Genomic DNA, 16,737 nt, shown 5'->3' with positions numbered 1-16,737 from the left:
ACAGACCTGCTTCACCGCCTGTGAAGCGACCCCTGCAGGTGGGGAGCCGGGGTTCGAACCGGGATCCTTATGCTGGTCCTTGTGCTTTGCGCTACAGCCCGACTCCCAAGCTTTGGATTCTTAAGCATGAGGTACCAAGTTCAATTCCTGGCATGAAGTGTTTCAGGGTGATATTTTAGTTCTCTCTCACTTTCAAAAACAAATCTTTTCTTAAAGAAGACTTAAAAATAAGTAAATAAAGTATAGCAATATGTGGTACTTAGAAACTTTAATCTTGCCATTGCTTATGACCCAAAAAAGCGTGATATAATCATCTCACATGATTGCCTTAAGATTTGTTTGCTATTAATGAGAGAGAACAAAATATCACTCCATCATATGTAGTTGTTGACGATCAGCCTGAAGACCTACCCATTCAAGGTATGCAGACTACCATGCCATCTCCCTAGCTACCCACATTTTTTTTTAAGACCAAAAGGGACAATAGACATTCCCTTACCTTGTAAGATGGCAAGAAGCACAAAATTCCTTGACTTATAGTCTGGCATACAGATAGCAGAAGTGCTCCTACTTCATCCTGGAACTCAAATGTTTCTGTATGCTGGAAGGTAGCACAGAGAGCTCGACCCTTGGGGCCTGACCCAATGGTGCCAACCCAAACCTGGTATACAAATATGTCCATGTTAGAACTGTACTTCAATGACACTATCAAATTAACATTTTATTGGAAGCCTTAATTATCAAAAGAAGATCAAGCCAACAAGACTAAAAGAAATTTCTTTTTAAAATACTGAATTGTTTCTACCCATTAAATAACCTAGATAGATTTAATTTACAGAAGATTTGAGCACTGAAATCTCTTGAGATGAAAGTTCTCTGAAAAAAAAAGTCTTTTATGTACTTTTATTTTCTAAATGACTTTGCAAAATTAAGCATTCAACAAAATTATGTTGAAAGATGTGAATAAATGAATAATAAATCAGAAATTAATACAAAATACTAAAAGTGAGGGCTCATATCATCTGCTAATGGTTCAGTTTCTGAAGACTCTATAGAATCATAGAATAGTGTGAATCTATTAAACAACTGTAGGCTTAAAATGAATAGTATGGTAAACTTATATTAAGTATAACACAATTAAACAACTAAGAAAGATAAATAAGTAATTGACACAGTTTTTAAAATGTAAACTTAATCTTCAACAAATAGTGTTGGAAAAAATGGATTGAAACATGCAGAAGAATGAAACTGAACCACTGTATTTCACCAAATACAAAAGTAAATTCCGAGTGGATCAAGGACTTGGATGTTAGACCACAAACTATCACATACTTAGAGGAAAATATTGGCAGAACTCTTTTCCGCATACATTTTAAAGACAGCTTCAATGAAACGAATCCAATTACAAAGAAGACTAAGGCAAGTATAAACCTATGGGACTACATCAAATTAAAAAGCTTCTGTACAGCAAAAGAAACCACTACCCAAACCAAGAAACCCCTCACAGAATGGGAGAAGATCTTTACATGCCATACATCAGATAAGCGTTTAATAACCAACATATATAAAGAGCTTGCCAAACTCAACAACAAGACAACAAATAATCCCATCCAAAAATGGGGGGAGGACTTGGACAGAATATTCACCACAGAAGAGATCCAAAAGGCCAAGAAACACATGAAAAAATGCTCCAAGTCTCTGATTCTCAGAGAAATGCAAATCAAGACAACAATGAGATATCACTTCACTCCTGTGAGAATGTCATACATCAGAAAAGGTAACAGCAGCAAATGCTGGAGAGGGTGTGGGGTCAAAGGAACCCTCCTACACTGCTGGTGGGAATGTCAATTGGTCCAACCTCTGTGGAGAACAGTCTGGAGAACTCTCAGAAGGCTAGACATGGACCTACCCTATGACCCTGCAATTCCTCTCCTGGGGATATATCCTAAGGAACCCAACACATCCATCCAAAAAGATCTGTGTACACATATGTTCTTGGCAGCACAATTTGTAACAGCCAAAACCTGGAAGCAACCCAGGTGTCCAACAACAGATGAGTGGCTGAGTAAGTTGTGGTCTATATACACAATGGAATACTACTCAGCTGTAAAAAATGGTGACTTCACCGTTTTCACCCGATCTTGGATGGACCTTGAAAAAATCATGTTGAGTGAAATAAGTCAGAAACAGAAGGATGAATATGCGATGATCTCACTCTCAGGCAGAAGTTGAAAAACAAGATCAGAAAAGAAAACACAAGTCGAACCTGAAATGGAATTGGCGTATTGCACCAAAGTAAAAGACTCTGGGGTGGGTGGGTGGGCGGGTGGGGAGAATACAGGTCCAAGAAGGATGACAGAGGACCTAGTGGGGGTTGTATTGTTATATGGGAAACTGGGGAATGTTATGCATGTGCAAACTATTGTATTTACTGTTGAATGTAAAACATTCATTCCCCAATAAAGAAATAAAAAATAATAATAAAATGTAAACTTAAGTTGGGATAAATGTAGCAATACAGTTGAACAACCAGCATTACTATTATTATAATTCAGTAACATCACAGATTAAATGGGCTTTTGGGTACTCATTTTATTCTGTGCCCTAGATTGAGAATATAGAGCCTATAATAACATTCTTAAAGAAAGCACATGCTGAATTTACTAATTACTTCCCATTGATTTAATCCTACTAAGAAAGCAATTTGAAAATGTGGAACATGTATTTTTCTTCCCCTATTATTTATAGTAATGTTTCTCAACAGGAAAATTCTAGCATTTTGAAAAGCTCAATTCTTAGTAGTTGAACATTCTAAATGCCAGTAATTCCTGCCAGTTAATCATTACAATAAAAGACCCCCTTCATGCACACATACACATATACCTTAATTGAACACTGAAGCTTTAGGAACAGGGCCAAGATGCCAAAATAGAGAGGACTTGTATATAATTCCTACAATAAGTAGCAGCAAAGTCCCACCAGTATATATATGAACAACTTACACAAAAAAAGACCTGAAACCCATATAAACAAGTTTCCACAACAAGGGACAAAAAGTTCAGCACCCAGGGTTGGTTATGCATAATGGTTATGCAAAGAGACTCTCATACCTGAATCCCCAGGTCCCAGGTTCAATCATCCATAAAACAGAGCTCCCTCTCATTAAATAAATAAAAATATATATTAGGTATATCCTGCCCCTCTGTTCCACAGATTAAGTTTTACACCTTGGATTTATTTCACCCAACTGTATCTTATGATCATACAATCGGGTTTCTCTCTTGAGGAGTATCTCTGTGTGACCTCAACAACAGAGTGCTAACTTTTTTTTTAATTATTATTTTATTTTCTAAATATATATATTTAGAAATATATATATATGCTTTTCATTAGAAACCCCAAAGTTTGAGCCAGGGGGTGGTACACCAGGTTGAGCATACACATTACAGTGCATAAGGACCTGGGTTAAAGCCCATGCCCTCACGCTGCAGGCAGGAAGCTTCATAAGCAGTGAATCAGTGTTGCAGGTGTCTCATTCTGTCTCTAACTCTCTGACTGCCACTTCTCTCTCAATTTCTATCAATCTCTATACAAAAAAAAGCTTATCTAAATGATAATTAAATGCAATTAATTAAATTACAGAAAAGTCTGAAATTAAAGTGGATATTTTCTTTTTTTTTTTAAATACATTTTTTTTTATTTAAGAAAGGATTAGTGAACAAAAGCATAAGGTAAATATTTTTTAAAAAAAGTATTTAAGTTCACTTTCCAACAAAGTCCCATAACTTAAATACTTTTTTTTTTAAATATTTATCTTATTTATTTATTCCCTTTTGTTGCCCTTGTTGTTTTATTGTTGTTGTTGTTGTTGGATAGGACAGAGAGAAATGGAGAGAGGGAGGGGAAGACAGAGAGGAGGAGAGAAAGACAGACACTGCAGACCTGCTTCACCGCCTGTGAAGCGACTCCCCTGCAGGTGGGGAGCCGGGGTTCGAACCAGGATCCTTATGCCGGTCCTTGTGCTTTGCGCCACCTGCGCTTAACCCGCTGCCTGACTCCCAAAGTGGATATTTTCATTTGTTCTGTGTTTGACTTTGTTTTTTGCCTCCAGGGTTATTGCTGGGGCTTGGTGGCAGCACAACAAATCTACTGCTTCTGGAGGCCATTTTTTCCATTTTATTGGAGAGGACAGAGGGAAATTGAGAGGGATGGGGAAGATAGAGATAGAGAGGGGATGAAAAAGGCACCTGCAGACCTGCTTCACTGCTTATGAAGTGTCCCTTCTGCAGGTGGGAAGCTTGAACCAGGATCCTTGCCCAGGTCCTTGCACATTGTACTATGTGCACCTAACCAAGGGAGCCACTGCCCACTCTGGATATTTTAGCTTCAAAGATTGAAAGAATGATATTGTATTTTTTTCTTTTCTTTTTTGCTATAGTAAAAGGAATTGATTTCTGGATTTCATCTACTTCTAACTTAGTGTTTGCACAGAGGAATGCCACTGACATTTGAATGCTAATTTTGTAGCCTGACACTTTACTGTATTGCCTGATTTCAAAAGCTTCTTGCTGGATTCCTTAGGTTTTTCTATGTATACTATCATGTCATCTGCATATAGGGAGTTTAACTTCTTGTCTCCCAGTCTGTATCCCTTTGATTCCTTGCTCCTGCCTGATTGCTATGGCAAGAACTTCCAACACTATGTTGAATAGTAATGGTGATAGCGGGCAACCCTGTCTAGTACCTGGTCTGAGGCAAAATGCTTCCAGTTTTCACCACTGAGTATGATGCTGGCTGTAGGTTTGCTATATATATACATATATATTCCACTACCTTGAGGAATTTTCCATATATTCCCATTTTTATAGTGTTTTGATCACAAAGGGATGTTGTGTTTTGTCAAAAGCTTTCTCTGCATCTATTAATATGACCCACAATGATGAACAATCTTTTTAATATACTGCTGTATCTGGTTGCTAGAATTTTGTTCAATATTTTAGCATCTATGTTCATCAGAGATATTGGTCTGTAGTTTTCTTTTTTGGTTGTGTCCCTGTCTGCTTTTGGTATCAAAGTGATGTTGGCTTCATAGAAGCTGGAAGGGACTATTCCGGTGTCTTCAATCTTCTGGAAGAGTATTAAAAGTAGAGGTATTAATTCTTCTTTGAAGGTTTTGTAGAATTCATTTGTAAAACCATCTGGTCCAGGACTTTTATACTTGGGAAGGTTTTTGATAACTGTTTCAATTTCGTTGGCTGTGATGGGCCTGTTCATATTATCTAGTTCCTCTTTATTTAATTTTGGAAGTTCACAGGTATCTAGAAAATCGTCCATTTCTTCCAGGTTCTCTAGCTTGGTGGCATATAGTTGTTCATAGAAGCCTCACATGATATGTTGAATTTCTGTGGTGTCTGTTGTGATATCTCCTCTTTTATTTACAATCCAATTTATTTGGATCTTCTCCCTTTTTTGTTTTGAGTCTGGCTAAAGGTTTGTCGATTTTGTTCACTCTTTCAAAAAACCAACATTTACTTTCATTGCTCTTTTGTATGTCTTTCTTCTTTTCTTTTTTTTTTAAATATTTTATTTTATTTATTTATTCCCTTTTGTTGCCCTTGTTGTTTTTTTTATTGTTGTAGTTATTATTGTTGTTGTCGTTGTTGGATAGGACAGAGAGAAATGGAGAGAGGAGGGTAAGACAGAGAGGAGGAGAGAAAGATAGACACCTGCAGACCTGCTTCACCGCCTGTGAAGCGACTCCCCTGCAGGTGGGGAGCCGGGGCTCGAACCGGGATCCTTATGCCAGTCCTTGTGCTTTGCACCACCTGCGCTTAACCCGCTGCACTACAGCCCGACTCCCGTCTTTCTTATTTTCAATGTTATTTACTTCTGCCCTAACTTTAGTGACTTCTGTCCTTCTGGTTGCTTTAGGGTTCCTTTGTTCTTCTTCTCCTAGGTCTTTAAGGTGTGCAATCAAGTTGTTTATTTGTGCTTTTTCTTGTTTCCTGATGTGTGCTTGTATGGCTATGAACTTCCCTCTCAGTACTGCCTTAGCTGTGTCCCAAATATTTTGATAGTTTGTGTCTTCATTTTCATTGAATTCTCGAAACGTGGATTTCTTCCTTTATTTCCTCTTTGACCCAGTAGTTGTTAAATAGTGTGCTTTTAAGCTTCCACATTTTGGGACTATTGCTAATCTTTTGCTTATTGTTAAGTGTTAGTTTAATTCCACTGTGGTCTGAGAACATGCATGGGATGATTTCAATGCTTTTGAATTTGCTGATGCTGTCTTTGTGACCTAACATATGGTCTATCCTTGAGAATGACCCATGTGGACTTGAGTAGAATGTGTATTCCAGTTTCTTGGGGTGAATGATTCTGAAAATGTCCAATAGTTCTAGTTCATCTAGCTCCTCATCTAGATCCCTCATGTCTTTATTGATTTTCTGCCTGGATGATCTGTCAAGTTTAAAGAGTGGGGTGTTGAAGTCCCCTACCAATACTATGTTGCTGTTACTATATTGCTGTAGCTCTTTCAGTAGATGTCTGATGTATTTAGATGGCTTCTCACTGGGTGCATAGATGTTAATAATTGTTAAGTCCTCTTGGTTGACTGATCCTCTGAGCATTAAGTAAGGTACTTAAAGAGTTCACAGTTGTGGAAATTAACAGTTGTTTCAATATTATTTTAATCCCTGAGTTGGAGCACTGAGGTTGTTAAAAGCCTCTTTTGTTCTTTTTCTTCCCTGTAGGCTATGGGATCCTGAGGGCTTTTAAACTATATGTAGGCCTCTTAGCTTAATCACTCACTCCTGACCAAGAGATAAAGTAGGGTGAGGGAGAGATAGCACAGTGGTTATGCAAAAGATCCAAAGCTCGAGGCTTAATTCAGCTTCTCTGCCAAGCCAAGCGGCACTGCTGGGCCCTGTGAGTTTCTAAACAAGTCCTGTTTATAGTCTGTAGGTTCTGAGGCAATTATTCACCATGTTCTCATCAGGAAAACAATGTGGAAAGGCTCCCACTATACAGCCCCAATGCGAGGCCACCAAGGTGTAACTCTTCTCCTGAGTTTCCTGGTCAGTTCTCTGTTCCCAGATGCTGCTCCAGCCTCTGAGGGCAGTAGCAATGGAGACTCACAGTTGTATTTGGTCTTAGGGGAGTCCTCTCCTCCCTTCACCTGTCTTTTTGTTGGTGAAACAGACTGGAGGTGGTGCCTAAACTGGTAAACTGCAGGACTGTTACCAGCCGCTCAATCACTCCTTAGGCTCCTCCCTGTCCACGAGCCACACGGGTTTGCACTCACCAGTGATTTCGTGGGTTCCTGAAGTCATTCTAGTCCTGCTTTGTTGCAGTCCCAGGTGGTCTCCTTTGGTATTTCTAGTTGACCAGGGAGGGGAGGGGAGGAGAGGGGAGGGAGGGGAGGGGAGGGGAGAGGAGGGGAGGGGAGGGGAGAGGAGAGGAGAGGAGGGAGAGGAGAGGAGAGGAGAGGAGGGAGAGGAGAGGAGAGGAGAGGAGAGGAGAGGAGAGGAGAGGAGAGGAGAGGAGAGGAGAGGAGAGGAACACAGCTGCTGCTACTCTATAGCCCCGCCTCCGGAAGTCTCCAGTATTTCTTTTAACTACTGTATCTAGCTTTATTCTAAAACTACAATGTGAAATTTCCTACCTGGATTTGTGATGTTGCTCATATATTAATTATAATGATATATTTTATTAATATATAACTATAATTATGTTTTATATTTATTTAACTACAATTAATATGTTTATTAATAGCATTATTAAGGGGAATGGAGAGATATACAGCAGTACTACACAAGACTTGCATGCAGGAGTAACTACTAATAGTCAGAACTGAGTCGTGTATGCCCTGGTCAAAAAACAGCAATAATAATTATATTAAGATTAATGACAGAGTGAAAGATAATCTTCAAAAAAAAAAAAAAAACCTTAAGCAGTGGGTACAGTGATATAATATAGCACAGTGATTTATGCAGTAGTCTTTCATGCCTGAGGCTAGAAGGTCCCAAATTTAATCCCTAGCACCACCGTAAGAGCTGAGCTTTGCTGAGAGAGAGAGAGAGAGAAAGAAATTAAGAAAGAAAGAAAGAAAATAAGAAAGAGGGGAGTCGAGCAGTAGCGCAGCGAGTTAAGTGCAGGTGACATGAAGTGCAAGGACCGGCATAAAGATCTGGGTTCGAGTCCTGGCTCCCCACCTGTAGGCGGGTCGCTTCATAGGGGGTGAAGCAGGTCTTCAGGTGTCTGTCTTTCTCTCCCCCTCTCTGTCTTCCCCTCCTCTCTCCATTTCTTTCTGACCTATCCAACAACAATGACATCATCAACAGTAATAATAACTACAACAACAAGGGCAACAAAAGGAAAAATAAATAATAAAAAAAAAAATTTTAAAAAAGAAAGAAAGAAAGAGAAAGGGGGAAGGAAGGAAGAGAAAGAGGGCGAGAAAGAGGGAGAGAAAGAAAGGAAGGAATGAAGGAAGGAAGGCAAAAACAAACCTGTGAATTATTAATGACATGATTAGCCTCCAGTTGGATAGTAAATGTAACACCAAGTTCTGAAGAGAAGGATTTCATTGGTGATAATGTTCCAGATGTCAAAACAATTGTCCGAACTTTGTCATTAATATCTGAAAAGGCCTAAAATGAAACAACATTTGCTTAATTATTGGTATTGAGCAAAAAGTCTGGATTTTCATTTACAAGATGCTAAACTTACCACAGCCGGATTTAAACACCAAAAATTTAGGACATGAACTGCAGTTTTCTGTCGTGAACGCTTCTTATTTTTCGGGAGAGCAAAAAACCCATTTTTATCTAATGTATCACTCATATTTATCCAAGAGTAAGTCTGCTGAATCGCAACTTTATAATCATCTGCAAATCTAGATAAAAATAAAATACTAAATCAGTGGCAAAACCTTGTAAGACACACGTCTTACCTATAGAAAATGAAAACTGATTATAATAAAACTAAAATAAGACTCCAGGTATCTTCCCACTCAGATAACATTCTCCTAACCAACAGCAATCATTACTAATTAAATCCAGTAATTTAATAAGCCATTAAATTATACTATCCACTTAATCTTAAGAGACTATTATATACTGTGTAGTTACTCATCCCTAGCCATCCACTTCCCATCTCTTCATTAAACAAAACCAGAACTCTGTGTATTTTGCTACATCGTTTTTTATAAAATTGATAGGTATTACTGCTAAAACAACTGAAATGTAGATTATAAGTTTTTATTAAATAAGAAAAAAAAGATAATTTTTGCTGGATGTTTTAAAGCTTTATGAAACTTATCACATACTTAGTTTCCTTAAAAACTTTATCTCAGGGGCCAGGTGATGACACACCTTGTTGAACACACATGATACAATATGCAAGGACCCAGGTTCTAGCCCTTGGTCCCCACCTGCAGGGGGATACCTTTGAAAATGGTGAAGCAGTATTGCAGGTATCTATCTCTCTTTTTCTCTCCCTCTCTAGCTCCCCCTTCCCTCGGATTTCTGGCTGTCTCTATCAATTAAAAATTTTAAAAAATGAATCTCAGGAGTCGGGTGGTAGCGCAGCGGGTTAAGCACATGTGGCGCAAAGTGCAAGGACCAGCATAAGGATCCCGGTTCCAGCCCCCGGCTCCCCACCTGCAGGGGAGTCGCTTCACAGGCAGTGAAGCAGGTCTGCAGGTGTCTATCTCTCTCTCCCCCTCTGTCTTCCCCTCCTCTCTCCATTTCTCTCTGTCCTTTCCAACGACATCAGTAACAATTAACTACAACAATAAAACACAACAAGGGATTTCGACTTCCGGAGGCGGAGCTACGAACAGCAGATCGCTTTCTCTCCTCTCCTCTCCCGGATCAACTAGGAATACCAAAGGAGACCACCCGGACCGAAACAAGACAGGACTAGAATGACCACAGGAACCCAGTAAATCACCCGTGAGTACAAACACACGTGGCTGGTGACAGAGAGGAGAGAGGGGCCCAAGGAGAGATTAAGTGACTGTTAACAGTTCAACAGTTCATCAGTGGAAACACCACACCACCTCCAGTCTGCTCCACCAACAAGGGGACAGCTGAAAGGAGGAGAGGACTCCCCAGAGACTCACCAAGTGCAACTCTGAATCTCCATTGCTACTACCCTCAGAATCTGGAGCAGCAACAGGGAGGGACACCAGGGGACAGAGATCTAACCAGGAAACTCAGGAGAAGACCTATACCTCTGTGGCATAGCTGAGGGGCTGTGAAAGTCTCTTTGCATAACCACTGGATTATCTCTGCCACACCCTGCTTTATCTCTTGGTCAGGAGTCAGTGATTAAGCTAAGAAGCCTATTGATAGTTTAAAAGCCCTCAGGATCCCATAGCCTACAGGGAAGAAAAAAGAAAAAAAAGAGGCTTTTACACCACTGAGCTCCAACTCAGGGATTGAAAAAACTGTTAACTTCCACCACGGTAAAACCTTTAATTAAATTACTTAGACACAAGTCAATCCAGGCAATAGTGATCAATAATTTGAAAAGTACTGATAAAGGAAACTCATAACATAATATATAAAATGGTTAAAACAACAAGAAAAAATATTGGAGAATCGAACCAGGACAAGAGTCCAGCTAAAAGTCCTCCAGAGGGTGAAGCACAAAACAACGAGTTCAACATCCAAACATTAGCTAAGGAAATAATAACAGGAGTGAGTAAAGAATTTGAAAAAATTGTAATCAGAAATGCAGGAACAACAAATGAGAATATGGAAGAAAATTCTAATTATCTCATGGTCATTAGAGAGCTGAAAGCTGAAATCGCTGAGCTAAGAAGGCAACTAGCTGAACAAGCTAAAACAGTATCAGAGCAGGGCAACAAAATAGATGAACTCCAGAAAGCAGTAGAGGGCAGAGAGAATAGAATCTATGAGGCTGAAGACAGAATTGGCAAGATTGAGGATGAATTAGAGACAACTAAAAAAGAAGTAAGAGATCTCAAAAAGAGATTAAGAGATGCTGAAAACAACAACAGAGTCCTATGGGATGACTTCAAAAGAAACAATATACGCATTATTGGCTTACCAGAGGAAGAAAGAGAAGGAGAGGAAGAAAGCATTCTCCAGGCCATAAAAGCTGAAAATTTCTCTAGTCTAGACAACACCAAAGACATAAAGATTCAAGAAGCCCAGAGGGTCCCAAACAGAATTAACCCAGACCTAAAGACACCAAGACATGTCATACTTAGAATGGAAAGGAATAAGGATAAAGAAAGGATCCTCAAGGCTGCAAAAGAAAAACAAAGAGTCACCTACAAAGGAAAACCCATAAGATTAGCAGCAGACTTCTCCATACAAACACTACAGGCCAGAAGAGAATGGCAAGATATCTATCGAGTGCTCAATGAGAAAGGCTTTCAGTCAAGAATACTATATCCTGCTAGACTGTCATTCAGACTAGATGGAAGCATCAAAACCTTCTCAGACAAGCAACAGTTGAAGGAAGCAACCATCACCAAGCCTGCCCTGAAAGAAGTTCTGAAAGGTCTCCTATAAACAACCAGACCACCACAAATAGGACATATATCAAAACACTCAAACTCTTCAAGAATGGCGTTAAAATATCTTCAATCTTTGATATCAATAAATGTCAATGGCCTGAATTCACCTATTAAAAGACACAGAGTAGGAAGATGGATCAGAAAACACAACCCAACAATATGTTGTCTACAGGAAACTCACCTAACTCAACAAGACAATCACAGACTTAAAGTGAAAGGATGGAAAACTATCATACAAGCCAATGGCCCACAAAAAAGGGCAGGAACAGCTATTCTCATATCTGACATGATAGACTTTAAAATAGATTAAGATTAAAAAAGATAGGAAAGGACACTACTTAATGATCAGAGGATCAGTCAATCAAGAGGACTTAACAATTATTAACATCTATGCACCCAATGAGAAGCCATCTAAATACATCAAACTTCTACTGAAAGAGCTACAGCAATATATTAACAGTAACACAATCATAGTAGGGGACTTCAACACCCCACTATCTCAACTTGACAGATCATCCAGGAAGAAAATCAGTAAAGACATAAGGAAGCTAAATGAAGAGATAGATAAACTAGAACTATTGGACATTTTCAGAGTCATTCATCCCAAGAAACTGGAATACACATTTTACTCAAATCCACATGGATCATTCTCAAGGATAGACCATATGTTAGGCCACAAAGACAGCATCAGCCAATTCAAGAGCACTGAAATCATCCCAAGCATCTTCTCAGACCACAGTGGAATTAAACTAACAATCAACAAAAGATTAGTAACAGTCCCAAAATGTGGAAGCTCAACAGTACACTTCTTAACAACTTCTGGGTCAAAGAGGAAATCAAGGAAGAAATCAAAATGTTTCGAGAGTTCAATGAAAATGAAGACACAAGCTTTCAAAATATTTGGGACACAGCTAACGCAGTCCTAAGAGGGAAGTTCACAGCTATACAAGCACACATTAGGAAACAAGAAAAGGCACAAATAAACAGCCTGATTGCACCATTTGTTGAAAAGACTCTGCTTTCCCCATGTAATAATCTGGGCCCCTTTGTCAAAGATTAGATGTCCATAGGTGTGGGGCCTCATTTCTGGGCTCTCAATTCTATTCCACTGGTCAGTGTGTCTGTTCATGTTCCAGTACCAAGCAGTTTTGATGACAATGGCCCTATAATACAGTTTGAGATCTGGGAGTGTGATGCCTCCGGTTCTGTTATTTTTTCTCAAGATTGTTTTGGCAATTCTACGTCTTTTCTGGTTCCAGATAAACATTTGTAGCATTTGTTCTATTCTCCTAAAAAATGTGCTTGGGATCTTGATGGGGATAGCATTAAATTTGTAGATGGCTCTGGGTAATATATTCATTTTGATGATGTTAATTCTTCCAACCCATGAACATGGAATATCTTTCCACTTCTTTGTGTCTTTTTCAATTTCTTTGAGTAGTGACTCATAATTTTCAGTATACAAGTCTTTCACTTCTTTGGTTAGGTTTACTCCTAGATATTTTATTGTTTTTGTAGCTATAGAAAAAGGAACTGATTTCTGGATTTCAATTTCTTCTAACTTAGTGTTTACATAGAGGAATGCCACTGACTTTTGAATGTTAATTTTGTAGCCTGACACCTTACTGTATTGCCTGATGATTTCCAAAAGCTTCTTGCTGGATTCCTTAGGTTTTTCCATGTATACTATCATGTCATCTGCAAATGAGGAGAGTTTGACTTCTTCTCTTCCAATCTGTATGCCTTTAATTCCTTGCTCCTGCCTGATTGCTATGGCAAGAACTTCCAACACTATGTTGAATAGTAATGGTGATAGTGGGCAGCCCTGTCTAGTACCTGATCTGAGGGGAAATGCTTCCAGTTTTTCACCATTGAGTATGATGTTGGCTGTAGGTTTGCTATATAAAGACGCCACTATCTTCAGGAATTTTCCATCTATTCCCATTTTTTGTAGTGTTCTGATCATAAAGGGATGTTGTATTTTGTCAAAGGCTTTCTCTGCATCTATTGATATGACCATGTGGTCTTTGGTCTTGCTTTTGTTGATGTGGTGAATCACATTGATTGATTTACGTATATTAAACCAACCTTGAATGCCTGGGATAAACCCCACTTGGTCATGATGGACAATCTTTTTGATATACTGCTGTATCCGGTTGGCTAGAATTTTGTTCAATATTTTTGCATCTATGTTCATCAGAGATATTGGTCTGTAGTTTTCTTTTTTGGTTGTGTCCCTGTCTGCTTTTGGTATCAGGGTGATGTTGGCTTCATAGAAGCTGGCAGGGAGTATTCCAGTGTCTTCAATCTTCTGGAAGACTTTTAAAAGTAGAGGTATTAGTTCTTCTTTGAAAGTTTTGTAGAATTCATTTGTAAAACCATCTAGTCCAGGACTTTTATTTTTGGGGAGATTTTTGATAACTGTTTCAATTTCATTAGCTGTGATGGGCCTGTTCATGTTACCCACTTCCTTTTTACTTAGTTTTGGAAGTTGGTAGGTATCTAGGAAATCATTCATTTCTTCCAGTGTAAGTACACTAGAGTTTGCAGTGAGTACCTCCCTAATACTTCCTCTCCACTTTTCCAAGCTTTGGGTCCATGATTGCTCAACAATTTGTTTGGCTTTGTATGTTAACTCTCTTTTCAGTCACCAGGTTCCAGGTGTCATCAGGATGCCGGCCAGACTTCCCTGGATTGAAGACCCCACCAATATGTCCTGGAGCTCAGCTTCCCCAGAGACCCACCCTACTAGGGAAAGAGAGAGGCAGACTGGGAGTATGGACCAACCAGTCAACGCCCATGTTCAGCGGGGAAGCAATTACAGAAGCCAGACCTTCTACCTTCTGCAACCCACAATGACCCTGGGTCCATGCTCCCAGAGGGATAGAGAATGGGAAAGCTATCGGGGGAGGGGGTGGGATATGGAGATTGGGCGGTGGGAATTGTGTGAAGTTGTATCCCTCCTACCCTATGGTTTTGTTAATTAATCCTTTCTTAAATAAAAAAAAAAAAAAAAAAAGATCTGTGTACACATATGTTCTTGGCAGCACAATTTGTAATAGCCAAAACCTGGAAGCAACCCAGGTGTCCAACAACAGATGAGTGCCTGAGCAAGTTGTGGTATATATACACATTGGAATACTACTCAGCTGTAAAAAATGGTGACTTCACCGTTTTCACCCGATCTTGGATGGACTTTGAAAAAATCATGTTGAGTGAAATAAGTCAGAAACTGAAGGATGAATATGGGATGATCTCACTCTCAGGCCGAAGTTGAAAAACAAGATTAGAAGAGAAAACACAAGTCGAACCTGAAATGGAATTGGAGTATTACACCAAAGTAAAAGACTCTGGGGTGGGTGGGTTGGTGGGGAGAATACAGGTCCATGAAAGATGATGAATGACATAGTGGGGGTTGTATTGTTAAATGGGAATCTGGGGAATGTTATGCATGTACAAACTATTGTATTTACTGTTGAATGTAAAGCATTAATTCCCCAATAAAGAAATAAATTATTTAAAAAAAAAAAAACACAAGGGCAACAAAAGGGAATAAATATTTAAAATAATAATAAAATGAATATTAATCTATGTATGCATGCATGTATATATGTATATATTTTCAACAAGAATAGGGGGTGTAGAGCATCAAAGTCTCTGCATTCAAAGAATGGATTCTACATTCTTGATCCTCTTCAATTGGGGGTGGAGGATGGTGTGCTGGGTCCTAACATATGTGCAGTCCCACCACTCCTAGGCCTCTCCCATTCATTCTTTCTTTCTTTCTTTCTTTCTTTCTTTCTTTCTTTCTTTCTTTCTTTCTTTCTTTCTTTCTTTCTTTCTTTCTTTCTTTCCCCCCAGAGCACTACTCAGCTCTCATTTATGGTGATGTAGGGGACTGAACCTGCAGCTTTGGAGCCAGAGGCATAAAAGCCTCTTTGCGTAAACATTAGGCTATCTCTCCTCACCCCAATTTTTTCCTTCTTTTTATGTCATATAGAGCAAGACAGAGAGCAGAGTAAACACCACAGTACCGCTCTACTATCTGTGCTCCACTCTCCCACCTCACCCCAAGTGTCATAATGCTTCCAATGGGATGTTGGCACTTGAATTTTGTGCACAATAATCTATCTCCCAGGCTCTTTTCATTTACTGTTAATGAAGGTACTAATCCAGATAATTTTTGTCCTCCCATTCACAGCTTATAATTTCTTCCAATAAGCGGCTATAAATTCCAAGATCTAACCAAACAAAAAAAAATTGCTACCTTTTTCTACAACTTTGAGTGTTCATTTCACCCTGAGAGATCAGGGACTCCAAAATCAATAGAGATTTACAGAAATACTGGAATAAAAAAAACCATAAAATTCTTATAAGGAAATATAGTAAAAGTTTTTAAGATATCAGATTTGAGCCTATTAAGAAAGTTAAAAGGTAGCCCAAATAAGAAGATAAAATATTCATCTGAGATTAATATCTATAATGTGAGAACTCCCACAATTTAACAAAAGCAACACAATTTAAAAATACACAAAGGACTTGAATAGAAATTTCTTCAGTGAAAAAATACAAATGAGCAATAAATATATGAAAGATACTCAACTCTTTTTTCACTAACAAGAAATTATTTCAATTGATTTAAGTATATTAGCAATTAAAAACAATATCTACATGACTTACTTAATGATTTTTCCTATGTTCGCCCACAAATTTAACATGATAAGACTAATATGTGTAGAGAAAAAATGCAAATCAGATACTTTCACTTACCTGCTATTTTGTCTAAAAAGATAGTCAAGTACCATAAAAAGTCCTTTAAGCATTATCTGAGTTGAAGCACTAATAACAGGCACTTCTACTGACTCCTCTTTACCATGAATTGCTAAAACTTTTTCCTCTTTTTGAAGAACAGCAGAAAGATGACCCTATAGAAAATTATCATATGAGTATAAATGAAAAATCAGTGATTTCTAAGGATTTGGCAGGTGTGATGAGGTGCTGTAAAGAGATGAATAAATGTAGTACAAAAGACTTGTTTAAAGATGTAAATATATCCCGTAGGCTACTGCAGTGGTATGCTTTGTGCTTTTGCCAAGATTCAAGAACACAGAGTGGAATCTAATGTAAACTACAAACTTTAGTTAATAATAATGTAAAAGTACTTCATAAATTTTAAGTACACT

The 16,737-nt window shown here is 38.6% G+C and overlaps 1 protein-coding gene across 2 annotated transcripts in view; it reads right to left on the bottom strand.

Moving 5' to 3' along the window:
* BRIP1 (BRCA1 interacting helicase 1) overlaps positions 1 to 16,737 on the bottom strand; it is a 144,166-nt gene that overhangs the window by 76,696 nt on the left and 50,733 nt on the right. For both annotated transcript variants that reach the window (XM_007531479.2, XM_060203874.1), the window contains 4 exons: positions 16,325 to 16,479; positions 8,731 to 8,896; positions 8,511 to 8,651; positions 500 to 661 (listed from right to left, as the gene is read on the bottom strand). In XM_007531479.2, the coding sequence (XP_007531541.2) occupies positions 500 to 661; positions 8,511 to 8,651; positions 8,731 to 8,896; positions 16,325 to 16,479 (624 nt within the window). The remainder of the gene's footprint in view (positions 1 to 499; positions 662 to 8,510; positions 8,652 to 8,730; positions 8,897 to 16,324; positions 16,480 to 16,737) is intronic.

Source organism: Erinaceus europaeus, chromosome 12, assembly GCF_950295315.1.
Source record: "Erinaceus europaeus chromosome 12, mEriEur2.1, whole genome shotgun sequence".
Classification (NCBI taxonomy): Eukaryota; Metazoa; Chordata; class Mammalia; order Eulipotyphla; family Erinaceidae; genus Erinaceus; species Erinaceus europaeus.
The sequence above is the reverse complement of the archived record's forward strand: the minus strand, read 5'-3'. Positions and strand labels throughout refer to the sequence as shown.